Source organism: Equus caballus, chromosome 7 (assembly GCF_041296265.1).
Source record: "Equus caballus isolate H_3958 breed thoroughbred chromosome 7, TB-T2T, whole genome shotgun sequence".
Lineage (NCBI taxonomy): Eukaryota > Metazoa > Chordata > Mammalia > Perissodactyla > Equidae > Equus > Equus caballus.
The window spans coordinates 73197665-73213212 of record NC_091690.1 but is presented as its reverse complement, the minus strand read 5'-3'; the positions used below and the strand labels follow the sequence as shown (position 1 = coordinate 73213212).

General features: G+C 37.3%; 1 protein-coding gene across 9 annotated transcripts in view; it reads right to left on the bottom strand.

Annotated features, from left to right (window-relative positions):
• The window catches only part of FCHSD2 (FCH and double SH3 domains 2), a 280728-nt gene that overhangs the window by 116805 nt on the left and 148375 nt on the right, over positions 1-15548 (bottom strand). For 7 of the 9 annotated variants that reach the window (XM_070274437.1, XM_023645793.2, XM_023645796.2 and 4 more), the window contains one exon: positions 6558-6702. The exons of the other annotated variants lie outside the window; for them this stretch is intronic. In XM_070274437.1, coding sequence (XP_070130538.1) covers positions 6558-6702 — 145 coding nt within the window. The remainder of the gene's footprint in view (positions 1-6557; positions 6703-15548) is intronic. 9 annotated transcript variants of the gene reach the window in all.

The window sequence follows — 15548 nt, the reverse complement described above, 5'->3', positions numbered from 1 at the left end:
TATGTGGGATGCTGCCACAAGATGGCTTGATGAGCGGTATATGGGTCAATGCCCAGGATCTGAACCTGTGAACCCCAGGCCACCAAAGCAGAGTGCATGAACTTAACCACTGTGCCAGCAGGCTGACCCTGAAATTCACGTTTTTAACGTGTACAATTTGGTGGTTTTTAGTATACTCACAAGGTTGTACAATTACCACTATCTATTTCCAGAACGTTTTCATCACCCTAAAGAGAAACTCCATACCCGTTAGCAGTCATTCCCTACTTCCCCCTACCCCTAACCCTTGGCAACCACTAATCTACTTTCTGTCTCTGCGAATTTTGTATTCTGGACATTTCACATACATGGAATTATATTACGTGGCCTTACCCACTTGTTTCACTTAGCATAATGTTTTCAGGGTTCATTTATGTTGTATCATGTATTAATTATTCACTCCTTTTTATGGCTGATTAATCTCTCATTGTATAGATATACTAAAATAGTAAGCTTTCATCTTGCATAAAATTTTTCTTTTCTTTTTTTTTTGAGGAAGATTAGCCCTGAGCTAACTGCTGCCAATCCTCCTCTTTTTGCTGAGGAAGACTGGCCCTGAGCTAACATCCATGCCCATCATCCTCTATTTTATATGTGGGACGCCTACCACAGCATGGCTTTTGCCAAGTGGTGCCATGTCTGCACCTGGGATCCGAACCAGTGAACCCCGGGCCGCCAAAGCAGAACATGCAAACTTAACCGCTGCACCACTGGGCCGGCCCCCTCTCCTTAATTCTTAATAGTACTTATTATACAGAAACCTCTTCTTCTATAATAAATAATACTATGACAACCTGACACTCCCATAGAGAAGTGCTAAACATCCCCATAATGGGACATTTGCAACTGTGAAGAGCTGAGAGAGTGCTCCATGCCTACAATTAGATATTAAAAACCAAAAACTGAGGCATGGTCTGAAAGATACAACTGTGTTTAATGAGAAAATAGGATGGATTATCTAAAAGAGGAGTCAGGTGGAAGGTATCTAAATGTTCATCTAAAACAATGGAGCTTAGCCTCAGAAAAAGCAGTCAACGAAGGGAAGCCTGAGAGTCCTGTGGTGATACATATGCAGTGAAAGGGTCTGCTAATTTGAGTCTTTTGAGAGGAAACTAAACACAGTAGGTCCAAGGTTTTCCTGGGGATTGCAAGCCATGTGGATAGGGTCTCAGTACATCCACACACAGCGAACACCATCTGTACATGAGCATACACACACACACACACACACACGTACACACAGTCACTCCTCCTTACATTCCTACCCTCTGAAGAACAAGACATCTCTCCTTAGTCCTGGGTAAACAAACATCTTATGGAAATTACTTAATTCATTTTCATCTATAAAAGGTTATTAATTAAATTACTTTTCATATGTGCTATAATATCAGATGCATTTTGTGGTAGTTCGTATCTTTAAAAAGAATTTCTCAAAAATTGCGTCAGAAGACTCTGGTTGATTCTCTTCCTACTTGCTTTTTTCCCTTTACATAAGTTTCTGTGATATTGTTTATCAACCAACACTAGAGATAGCCTGTATGCACACTGAAGAGATCACTTGTGATCCTTTCTTCCCTAACATTCAGTAAATCCACAACCAAATGTTTTCCATCACCCAAGTGAACTGCTTCCAGTCAGAGTATCTTGGGTTCTTCTTTAAAGGGAAGTGCTCTGCGCATAGCAAAATACCAAAAATATTTATTAAATAAAACTCATCAAACTTAATTTGCAAAGGAAAAGATTACCTAGGATTTACTTTCCAACTTTTAAAATAAATTTCTTCTGTAGGAATCCAGTTTTCTGGAGTGGACTAAGTTACATACTTAAAAAGAGCTTAATAATGCCTGTGCTAAGAAGAGCCTTGGTGTGATATACGCTCCGCTCTTTCCCAAGAGTTATGAGCACTGAGCAGACACAGAAATAAGTACAAATTTACATTAAGGCTAAGGGATCATGCAAAATGATGGAAAGTTTGGATATTATAATTCAGGATCCTAGTGAAGAAATTAAAAGTATGATTCCTGAGGATGACACAGATACAAGGATAGACAGACTTGCTCATATCTTGAATTCAGGGATAAAAATAAAAGTAACTTGGGCCAATACTTCTAGGTCCCACAAACTAGTAGCTTCTCTGACCCAGTAGTCATGTCCTGGAAATTTATCCTAAGAAAATAACTTAAAAGAAAAAAGTTAACTTTTATTGCAGACTTGGTGGTAATATCTAAAAACAGAGGTATGATTAAATAAAGCAGAATAAATAAAAATTTCATCCAGAAATAAAAAAATAATAAACATAAAGGTTGTATAGAAACACGATCAATTAGGAAATGGAGAGAATGGGAAAATTTCTGTATGCAATTTCTGCCTGAGTCATCAGTTGACTTCTAAAAATGACATGTGTGGGGTGAAATTTCAAGAAATCCTATTAGGGACAGGAGCTGAAAGACTAAGGGAGCTGAGCAGTGATCAGAGAATCAGGGCGGCTACAAGATGCTGAGAAGACAAAGGATGGAGTCCAAGTCTTGTCACAGTAGAAGGGCTTTGGTAAGCACCCCACACTTTCAGGTAAGACCCTAGGAACAAGGACAAAAGTGAAACAGACCAGCCCTAAAAAGCCTAAAACCAGACCCTAATAGGATCAAGGTGATCTGATAGTACTCTGCCTGCCAGAAACCTATACTCTCTTTGGAAATAGAAAACATCTTCCAGAGCCTCTACAATGTTTATCCACAATGTCTAGCATCGTGAGGCATTCTAAAATAGCAGACCCAAATAACCAAAACCCAAGAAAAACAACACACAATAAAAAGAGACTTACAGTAATTCAGATGGTGAAACTATGAAACAGAGATTAGGAGTAACATATTCAAGAAGATAAAGGAAAAACATGGAGAAGTGCACCTCTTCATGGAACCATTTTTAAAAAGTCAAAATTCTAGAACTGAAAAATACATTAAGATTCCAAAGGAAAAAAAATATTCCAAAAGATAAGTTTTAAAAACAGATTAGAAATAGCAGAACAGAGTATTAATGAACTGCAAGATATCAGTGGAAAATATTCAGACTAAAGTACAGAGAGAAAAAAGAGTAGAAATACAGAAAACACAGAAAAAGTACAAAAGGCATATGGACAGAGTCAAAAGGTCTAACAGCATAAAAGTCATAAAGGGGAGGTAAATGGAATTATACTGTTGGAAGATTTTTACATTGTTCATGAGGTGGTAAAATACTAATTCAAGGTAGATTTTAATAAATTTATTTAGAGCAAAGTTTGGAGAACAGTAAAAGTGCATTCAAGGTAAACTGTTCTAAGTCAGGGAGGCATACTGTAATCTCCAAGGTAATTACTAAAAGCATAGTATAAAACTATAAAATTCAAAAGCTAATAACAGAAGAAAAACTGATAATAATAAAATAAGATTGTGCTAATCACCAGGGAAATTCAAATCAAAATCACAATGAGTTATTACCTCACATCTGTTAGGATGGTTATTATCAAAAAACCAAGACAGGGGCTGACCCCATGGCATAGTGGTTAAGTTGAGTGTGCTCCACTTTGGTGGCCTGGGTTCACAGGTTCAGACCTATACCACTCATCAGCCACGCTGTGGTGGCAACCCACATAGAAAGTGGAGGAAGACTGGCACACATGTTAGCTCAGGGCTAATCTTCCTTAATCAAAAAAAAAGAGGAAGATTGGCAATAGATATTAGCTCAGGGATAATCTTCTTCAGCAAAAAACAACCAACCAACCAACCAACCAGAGGACAACAAGCACTGGCAAGGTTGTGGAAAATTCGAATCTTTGTGCAAAATGCAAAACGGTGCAGCTGCTATGGAAAACAGTATGGTGCTTCCTCAAAAAATTAAAAATAGAACTACCATATTATCCAGCAATCCCACTTCTGGCTATGTATCCAAAAGAACTGAAATGAGGATCTAGAAGAGATATTAGCACTCCCATGTTCACTGAAGCACTATTCACAAAAGCCAAAATGTGTGAACAACCAAAATGTCGGTCCACACATGAATGTATAAAAAAGTGTGGCATATATATACAATGGAATATTATAGCCTTAAAAAAGAAGGAAATCCTACAACATACAACAACATGGATGAACCTGGAGGACGTTATGCTAAGTGAAATAAGCCAGTAACAGAAGGACAAATACCACACGATTCCACTTACACCAAGTATCTGAAATACTCAAACCCATGGAAGCAAATAATAGAATTCTGGTTGGCAGGAGGTGGAGGAAGAGAAAAGAGGGAGTTGCTGATCAATAGGTAGAAAACTACAGTTATACAAAATGAGCAAGTTCCAGGGATCTGCTGTACAACATTGTACCTACAGAAATAACAATACTCTATCATACACTTAAAAATCTGTTAACGGGGGAAGATCTTATATTGTATTATCACACTAAAATTAAAAAAAAAAGTAAAGAAAAATATGAGATTAATCCAAAAGAAGGCAAAAGAAAGGGGGAGGGTTGGACAAGAAAAGAAAGAAAATAGATGATTTACTGATCACTTGGTTGTAAAGTTTTGGAAGTACAACTGGAGAAGCCAATTATAGTGGCTATCTGTTGCTTTTGCTAGCTCTTTCTACTCCCCTTGTTTTTTCTTGGGGAATCCATCTCAATTTTCCTTTGGAGAATCATCCTTCCCCATTTTTGGTCCATGTAGTTTGCATGAGGACTGAAAGCCCTGACTCAAGGGGAGGGCTGTGACCCAAGATAAGCCAATGAGCCCCAATTCTGGTACTTCTGTTGAAACTTTTGGGAAAATGAAAAATGTAGCGTTGCTAGCTGTAAGACTTGTAAATCTGGTACTCTGGGGGCCACCATGTGGAGAGAGCTGCTGAAGAACGAAGCTATTGGGGAAAGCAGAGCTAATGGATAGGAAGAAAGACTGAATTCTGATACCATCATTTGAGCACCTGGATCCACTCTTGCCCGGATTCCATCTATGCTGGAATTTTCAGTCATGCAAACTAATACATTCTCTTCTTGGCTTAAGCCAGTTTGAAGTGGGTTTCTGTCATTTGTAATCTTAGAGCCCTGACAGGTATGCCCAATATGTACTTAATGTTTAACAATTGCTTAGATGGAACATAAACACCATTATTATCAGCTATAATATAAAACAAGTTAATTCACAGATATGAGGACTTGTCAATTCTCACCAAATGTTCTTTGGCCAGGAAGGCTAGTTAAATTCAGGTTAGAGACAACAAAAGAAGCACAAAAGGTAAACTCTTTGAAATGACTCTGATACTGAGAAAGTCACAACATTCCAGTAATTCAGTTACATTTCGTGAATGCACTGGCTATGTGAAATGCAGTATTTCCCCCTGGTTGGGAAGTTACACTAGCATTCATTCTCTATTCCTATCTCCTACCCTCTCTCTGCATGCATGGATGGATACACACACACACACACACACACACACAACGTATTTTCTTCCAACTAGAAAGCATTGTTTGGTCAGTGGTCACATAGTTTATTCACCATGTTTGTTTTGAAAGAGGTAATTTTGAGCAAAGATAAGGGCATTCTTATACAAATATGTTAAAACTAAGTGATATTACATGAATGCTTGAAAGAAGTTAAAATTTTATATACACACTATATACATTTAACATACTGATTTCATGCTACTGAAATCATCTTTGGCAAACAAGGAAGAATAAGTTTTTTAGTTTTTGTGTGCAAAAAAGTTCTGAAAATCCAAATGAGTGCTAGAATCAAAACACTGGATGGCTTCTGAAATATTATTTCCTTAAATAATTACTGTAATATTTTATAAAACATTAATACTTCCATTAGAAAAATTTACTGATTAGGCATCATGATAATCTCTATTTTTGTAACTCTATTTCCAAAAAGGACACAATTTAATCATCTACTTTTAAGAGCAAGCTTTTCATAAAAATCACATCTAATAACGATTTTTTTCTATGAATTTTTAATTTCTATATAATCAAAGAAACACACTTGAAAACTTTTACTTTTATATAACCTATAAACTTGACAGAATACCATTTTTGGTAATAAGTTTGCTATAGCTGGTCAAAATGTGTCAACTTCCTTTAAATTATTATACAAAATGGCTGGATTAAGACATTTTTTCAAGACAGTGGGATTAATAACATTCTAACTATTTTAATATACACCAAACTATACCAATATTGTGAAACTAAGTAGATCTATTTACGTAAGCTGAAGAGTGATATTTGTCAGAAGTGTTTACTGAGTTTTCAGAATGTCCACAGTTTCAAATTATACTCACATTTGTCAGTTAACAAAACACAGTTGTTAGAGGGAACACGTTGAAATTTAAAAAATCCTACTAACATGTTGAAATCAGAAAATCCATGTCGAAATCAGAAACATTCATGACCATATAGAAAAGCTCTGTGTTAAATGCAATTTAATATAACCTCACAGATTACAAATGTAGCACTGAGATACTAAAAAGCATATAAGAAAAGAACAAATAGAAACAATACCCTTTTTAGTTGCTGTTCTTTTAAGCTTCTTACTGTCCTTGCAGGCTCAGAAATGAAGTTTTTATAGTTTTCACATATATTGATCCGAGACTGGGCTACCTGCATTGTTCCCTCGAGAAAAGATTTCCAAACAGGATACATGCTCCTAAGTTCAAAGAGGGACAGAAAAGTATTAGGCATGGAAAAGAAAGAAGAAGTTGGCTAACCTTTTGCTCACTGGCTAGCACTGACAAACAGAATGAATATCTTCTTTATAGTTGAAAGTGATTTTGTACTGGTTGATAGGTAGTAATATTTTTAGCGGACATAAACAGAAACACGGCATATACTCTATTCCTCTATAGTTTGGAAAGGGGCTGTTCTGATTCCCTAGCTATTCTTGAGACTGGAGTAAACTGATACAAGGATTACAATTCCAGACAAAGCTAACACTGAAAAAGTTAGTGAATAATTCAGTTTGTCCAGGACTTTCACTTTCTCAAGGTTATCATTATGAATATCAGGTTTCATTATTTCATTAAGATATTTTTCTTATTTTACAGATGAGGAAACTGAAGCTCAGAGAGATTCAGAGAGTTGCTCTAGATCACACAAGAATTTGGCAGTACTGAGATGAAGGTTGGGTACCTCTAAAGTACATTCTCTTTCAACTACATCATAATACTCTCTTACATAAACTGATGTGGCTGGGAATAAAATATGAACAAATGCATATGTGCTTGAGAAGTCTACATGTTTGACAAAAGCAGTCTATGGTATGGTTGCTTTACATCTGTTTCTCTGTTGCAATTAATGCTTAGCCAGCCTCACATTGTAGCTTGGAGTCATTCCAAGCAAGTCCCATCCATCACCTTTGCTTGATAAATGTGCTCAGCAATCTCTTGGTAAAGTCAAAGAATTATTCATCCTTGGCTTTTTGTAGCCAACTTCCTTTTCAAACCTTCTCTTCTACTTTGCTAAATGCCTTAGTCAGTTCTGGTATGCTCCCACACAAGCTATGAACATATTTTATAACTTATCATAACAATGGATGTAAGAAGTGTACTTTATTCTTAAAAATGAGGTACTTGCACTGATAGATTATGATATTTGTCTCCTGGGTCTTCCCTTCTTGTGTCACGCAGATTTTCCATGATAACAGTGTACGAGCCCACATGCTACACAAAATGCTAGCTATGGGTCAATGGATGACAGTGTAAAAACAAGAAAAAAACTGCCTGGGTCCCCATCCCACTTAGAACTAAAAAACCTAGAAATTGTATATTATGATTACATTACACAAATGATTAGTTTGTGTAATGAATTAGTTTGTGTAATATACCAAATGAATCAGTTTAGATAGAAATATTCATGTATTTAAGCAAAGGTATATTAACGTTCCTTTGGAAAAAAGATCCTTTGTGCTGTGCCAGCAAAGAAGCACTGATGGACTTAGGAGCAGCAAAATTAATATGAGATGATGGTTGTTAACTAAACCTATTGTGGCAATTATTTCACAATATATGTAAATCAAACCATTATGCTGCACACCTCAAACTTATATAGTGATATATGTCAATTATTTTTCAATAAAACTGGAAAAAAAGAACAACAGCAAAATTAATGTCTTCTGTGGACTTACTGTATGACAACCGATGGAACCTCGGATATAAGCTCACCACAGGCCCTCCTAAGCAATCTAAATAACCGATTTTCTCAGAGAATGCACTGAGAGAAAAATTCAGTGCTATGCTTTGTAACTATTAACTTACACTTAAAAGACATTTTTAAATCATAATGAAAATGAGAAAGAACTGTTATGAGAATTGTGATCTGAGAGAAGGAAGAAAGGAAAAAAGGAAGGACAGATCCCTTCATCCGTGCTCTCCCCTTAGGTAGCACCCTCCTCCCTTGCCCCTCCATCCAGCTGACGGCTGTTGATCCTTCCAATCTCAGCTTAAATGTAACGTCCTCAGGGAAGTCTTTCATGATCACCCCTAAGCCAACCCACAGACTCAGCTAAGTCCCTCTCTGTTATTTGTACACATGGCTCCAGCACTTTCCTTCAATTATATAACTGTTAATTAATGTCTGTCCCTCTTGCTATAGTGAAAATTTCATGAAGACAGGGGTGTATGTCTTTCTCACTATTGTATTCCAAGGGCCTAGCACATGGCCTAATATTTAGAAAGGTTACAATAAGCATTTGTTGAATGAAAAAAAGAATAAATGGATGAATGTATAAATTATGAGGACTGTACAATAAAAAGAAAAATCCTTTCATTATATAGTCTAAAAAGAGATCTTTAGAGATTAGCAGACCTATAGCAGGCAAACATATCCTCAGCAACTAGGTATCTTGAAAAGCATAGAGTTCAGTTGCCAGTCAGTCAGAAGACCTGGGTTCAAGTGCTGGTTTAACTAATATAATTATGCATAGCACATCTCACTATACTTTCATTTCCTTAACTGGCAAGTGGAAAAATAGCAAAAATACCAGCACGATGTACCTCACAGGGCTATTTTAACAATTAAATGCAAATGCTATAAAAACTCTGGGCACACAGATTCTTTTAAATGAATAAACAATAATAGCAGCAGAACTGTAGCAGAAATGTAAGTACTTCTTGTTAACACAATAGTGGTAGTTCCAAGAGCAGTGGTGTTTTCCATTCCAATTGGGGAAAAATAATAATGGGTAATAGAGTGATTTTTAAAATATTTCTATTTCACTAGGCTTCATATACGTAATTTTGAAGCATAAGGAAAGATATCAAGGTAAGTATGGTATTTTGCTATTCTGCTCAGTTCAAGAAATGAGGCTCAAAATTATAAAAGAAAGGAAGGAAGAACATTCTTTCAAGAATCTATGACGTACTAGGTACTATATCACGTATTTTACATTTATCATATCCTTCAATCCTCATGACAACTTTGTAAGACAGGCATTATCCCCATTTTGCAGATGAGAAAAGTAAAGCTCAGAGAGGTTGTGAAATTCTTCTAAGGCTATTCACTCAGATATAGCACTCCAGTGGTCATAATACACATTTTGTCATTACCAATAACTACCCCTCTGCTCTAATCATCTAATCTCGGACCAACACTGTTGCCACTCACCCCCTCTAGGATTCTGACTCCAACAATTACTCAACCCTATCAGAACCCACAAGCCATTTGATCCTTCCCCCTTCCCACTCTCTCTCACCTCCTCTCAAAATCTCCCTTCTCAGCTCCTTACCCAGCCTAGGTTTCATGGTCCACCTTATAATCACTCCCTTATGTACACACCCTTATTACCCTTGCTCCTCTCTCTTTCCATCATTACGACCTACAAATTCCAACCTTGGTTAAATCCAAAATTCTGTTTACACTATACCAATGTCTGTGCAGCAGAATATTCCTGGAGAAAACCAAAATCATGATACCTGGTCTCACGTTAAATTGATGTCAAATAAATTCTCATAACTCTTTAGAGCTAACCCACAATCCTAATACATTTCCCTAATCCACTTATTCTCTCACTCTTCTAGACAATTATTTCCCACCTTTTCCTCTCATCTCAAACCCTTAATATGACCACACTTTCAGCTGACAATGAAGCTACCAGAAGATAATGTCCATATGCTCCCACCACGTCTACCAATTTCTCTGCCTCTGTACCCATACACTCTGTCATCCCTCCTTTTACTTGGATGAACTACCTGTGCTCTGAAGGCCAATCCCTCACATTTACACTACCTTATATAACCTCCCACTCAAGAATAGCAATCCAGTGCAGGCATACCTCAGAGATATTGCAGGCTCAGTTCCAGACCATCACAATAAAGCAAATATCGCAATAAAGTGAGTCACACGAATGTTTTTGCTTCCCAGTGCATATAAAAGTTATGTGTATACTATATGGTAGTCTATTAAGTGTGAAATAGCATTATGTCTAAAAATGTACATATCTTAATCAAAAAATACTTTATTGCTAAAAAATGCTAATCGTCATCTATGCCTTTAGCGAGCTATATCTTTTTGCTGGTGGAGGGTCTTGCTTTGATGTTAACAGCTGATCAGGATGGTGGTTGTGGAAAGACTGGGGTGGCTGTGGCAAGTTCTTAAAATAAGACAATAACGAAATGTGCTGCATCAATTGATCTTCCTTTCAGGACTGATTTCTCTGTAGCATGCGATGCTGTTTGACAGCATTTTACCCACAGTAGATCTTCTTTCAAAATTGGAGTCATTCCTCTCAAATTCTGCTGCTGACTTAGCAACTAGGCTGATGTAATATTCTAAATCCTTTGTTGTTGCTTCAACAATCTTCACAGCATCTTCACCAGGAGTAAATTCCAACTCAAGAAACAACTTATTTTGCTCATCCACAAAAAAACTTCTCATCTGTTGAAGTTTTATGAGATCTGCAGCACTTCAGTCTCCACTTCTAATTCTAGTTCTCTTGCTATTTCTACCACATCTGCAGTTACTTCCTCCACTGAAGTCTCGAACCCTTCAAAGTCATCCATGAGGGCTGGAATCAACTTCTTCCAAACTCCTGCTAATGTTGGTATTTTTACCTCTTCCCATAAATCACGAGTGTTCTTAACAGCATCTAGAATGGTGAATCCTTTCCAGAAGGTTTTCAACTTACTCTGCCCATATCCATCAGAGTAATCACTGTCTATGGCAGCTATAGCTTTATGAAATGTATTTCTTAAATAATAAGACTTGAAAGTCTTATTTCCTGGTTGTGATGTGTACTATAGTTATGCAAGATATTATTACTGGGGGAACTGGGTGACTCTAAGAATGCTCTTTATATTATTTATTAAAATTGCACATGAATCCACAATTATTTCAAAATAAAAACTAAAGAAAAAAAATTTAACAAACAAAACCATAGATCTTCCCTAGGCCTAGAAACATAGCACCACACACCAGGAAGACTCCAGAAAATGTGATAAGTAAGTTCATAATCTAAGATTAATTTATATAGTAGCTGATAACAAGGAGCAAGTATGGTGTTTAATAAATAAGTGTTCATATATCGCTCTTGATAGCAGGCAGGGAGAACATCCTCAGCCTAGCTAACACAAGTAAAGGCAGGGAGGATGACTAAGTTCAGTCCAGTTGAGGTGTGATAAGAACAGCAATACAACTGCAGCTTGAGATACCCAAGGGTTGGGGAACCAAGGATGAAAGAAGGAGAAATGGCTAGAGATGAAGAGAGAAAAGGAATTTGGGGCCAGGTTTCTTCATGGCTTTGAATATCATTAAAAGAAAAATTAATTTTACCCTACTGGCAAGGAGAAACAATAGAAGATTTTCAAGCAGGGGCGAGACAGTAGGCCTCTTTTACAAAGACATTCACGTGGTTGGTGATATTATAGTAAATGAATTGTGAAGGGGAGAGATCACAGGCAGAGAAGCAACTACTTAACATTCCTAACAGACAGTGAGATCAGGAAGTCAAAGTTGGAGGCAGCTGACATTTTGGTTCCCAAGCTGAGGAGTTAATAAAAACATGATCATTACAGTTTATAGGTAATCTTTAAAGATAGGAATATAGATAAGATTACTTAAAACAGTCACTAGAGGGGCTGGCCCCGTGGCTGAGTGGTTAAGTTCGCGCGCTCCGCTGCAGGCGGCCCAGTGTTTCGTTGGTTCGAATCCTGGGCGCGGAGACGGCACTGCTCATCAAACCACGCTGAGGCAGCGTCCCACATGCCACAACTAGAAGGACCCACAACGAAGAATATACAACTATGTATTGGAGGGCTTTGGGGAGAAAAAGGAAAAAATAAAATCTTTAAAAAAAAAACAGTCACTAGACAGCTGAGGAAACTGAGAAAAACATAGAGAGGACTTGCTATGGTCTGAATGTCTATGTCCCCCCAAAATTCATATATGGAAATCCTAATGCCCAAAGGTGATGGTATTAGGAGATGAGGCTTTCAAGAGGTTATTAGGTCATAAGACACATTAGTGCCCTTATAAAGAGACTCCACAGAGCTCCCAAACCCCTTCCATCATGTGAGGACACAGCCAGAAGTCAAGAAGTCTGCAACTCAGAAGAGGGACTTCACCAGAACCAACCATGCTGGCATCCTGGTCCCAGACTTCTAGCCTCCATAACTGTGAGAAATAAATTTCTGTTATTTATAAGCCATCCCGTCTGTTGTATTTTATTATAGCAGCCTGTACAGATTAAGACGGAACTGAAAACCCATCCCCAAAGATTAAAAGAAAAAGGTCCAAGAGAAAGCAGTGTTATGGAAATCTAGTTTCCATGCATTAAATGGTGCATGTACCATCACACTGGGAAAAATTTTAAAAGACTGATCACATGCCCTGTCTGAAATGTGCAATGTCAAGTCAAACTAGGATAAATGTAAAATATACAGTTTATAAAGAATAATTTACAATGACAACACTGTAAAGGTATAAACCCTTTGACCCAGCATTTCCGTCTCTAAGAATTTATTCTATAGATATACTTTCACAGTGCATGAAGATATAACTATGTGCATTCACGAGTTATCCACTGCAGCACTATTTGCAATAGTAATTAACTAAACAACTACCAACAGAGAAATGGATAACAAAACTACAGTTTATCCATACTATGGCACTAACACAGCCATCAAAAAGAATGGGGGATCTGAACATACTGACATGAAAGGATGTCTAAAATAGACTCCTTAAGTGTATGTGTGGAGGCTGAGGGGGCGGGGGGAGGGGTGTGTGGGGAGTTACAGAAGCCTACATATACAATAATTCTGTACGTTCACGTATACATCACACAGGAAAAAGAGGGAAGAAAAGACCACATGCTTTTAACAGCAGTTATTCTAGGGGAGTAGAAATGTGAATGGAAGAGGCTTGGCAAAGAGGAGGAGGCTGCACTTTATACCCTTTACTCTCTGTTGCACATGCAACAAGTATACACTAGTTGAATAAGAATTTTTAAACTACCAATACAAATACAAAAAAAAGTTAATAGGAAAATTTAAATTGACTAGAACTAAAATAAACTTCCGATAAACAAACAAAAAAATTGACAATTGTCCTTATTACCCTCAATCCTGATCCTACTATTGCCTTTTTTCCACAACGGCACCACCATCCTCTCAGTTGTGTAAGTTAAAACACCTAGAGGTCATTTTATCGTCCTTCCTCTCCCTCTCTCTATGTCATTAGAGGTAAGTAAATATTTATTAGAGTCAGTAAATATTTATCAAGTGTCTTCTATGTTCCAAGAGCTGTTTCAGATACCAAGAAAACTACCTTATAGTTTGATAGTTATAGAAAAGGATTTATAGTTTGTCTCAGAACAAATCCGACAAACACAAAAAACAAAACTCTGCCAAATCAATTGCAAGTCTTCTAGCTTCAGATTCCCCCACAACCTAATTCCTACTACAATTTTCATGGTTCAAATAAGAGATGGCAAGGGGTTAAATTCCTGCAATTCTATCCTTTCCGAATTCCTCTTCACATCCCTCTAATCTACCTTCATTCTAATACTAAAGTGAAGCTGAACATGTCATTCCTCTTGTGGAAATTCTTCAATGCTTCCTTATCTTCTGAATAAAAAAGGAAACTCTGTGACATGTAAAGTCTGCCAGGATGCCTATCTATGTATCACCCACGTCCACCACTCCTCTCACGCTCCAACCCACATACCATACTGAACTGCTCATTCTTACCTAATGTTCATATTTTCTCATGCCTCCATGCCTTTAAGGTGCTGCTTTTGCTTAGAATTCCTTTTGCCCAACCCTGGGAAACTCCTGCACATCCTTTAAGACTCAGCTCTAGAGGCCTGGGTTTTCCTCCACAGAATCAATGCACCTGCATTGCTACCCAATACAGCAACTGTTTATAGTGGCATCTCCTGTAAGCTCCTGAATGACAGGCACCATATTTTCTAGTCTCTCTAATCCTACAGTCTACTATAACACTAGCATGTAGCTGGTATCTCACATCTATTTCATGAATAAAGAATGAATAAGTAAATGACTGAGTGTTTAATAGCTGTGTGACCTTGAGTAAGGCATGTAACCCATGACTTAGTTTCCTAATATGTAAAAAGAAGATAATTATATGTACCTCACAGGGTTGTTTTGATGATCATGGGAGATAGGCTAACATTCTTAGCATAGTATCTGGCATACAGTAAATATTTAGTAAAAGCTGGCTTAACGTACTGTTTAAAATTAGGTTGTAGAAGCCAGAGCAGAGCCTTTTTATCCTTATTTCCTTGGTAACCTGCACCCTGAATTTCAAACGAACTTGCAATATAGCCTATCTATTAGTTGGACTCCTTCTTCACTCTCCAGCAAGCAATCTCTTCCTTGGTCAGGCTTTCCTCATGCCAGCAATGCTGAACATATCACTCTCACTCTCACTGCGAGTTATCTCCTCTCTCTTCCCTCCTTAGATGAACTTTGTAGATACTGGAAAGTCCAAAATAAATCTCTATTTTTGTTTATTTTCCTGTTTTGCTTTATTATTCTATATGGGTCTATTGTTTACATCTATCATGACACCTTCCAAGTTATCAGTCAGTCCTGAAATTGTGAAGAACTCTTAGGGTGTCTTGTAGTATATCCTTCAGTTCTCTAGCTCTGCTAAATTATCTGATGTTGTCAGTCTTCAATCCAGCAACTTGATTTCATATTCAGACTCCAAACAATACACTTCAATATTGAGTTACTAATTACCCTGGATTCTCTGCTGTTGTTTCAAGGGCGTTAGTCTTAACTCCAACCAGAGTGCAAGCTCTGAAATCTAGTCTTTGACTTCTAGTTCCCTCAACACTAAGGACAGTCTTGAGCACAAAAGCCAACAAATACTTCCAAATTAAGCTCATAAAGGACATCAAGTTCTAAACAAAATTACAAATACTTTAAAGATATCTCTAGGTCACTGAAGACACAATTCATATTCCACTGTCATCTATCTTCTTTTAAATTTGTATGTGGTAAACTGACTAGCCAATTTCTGGATACTTTGTTTTAC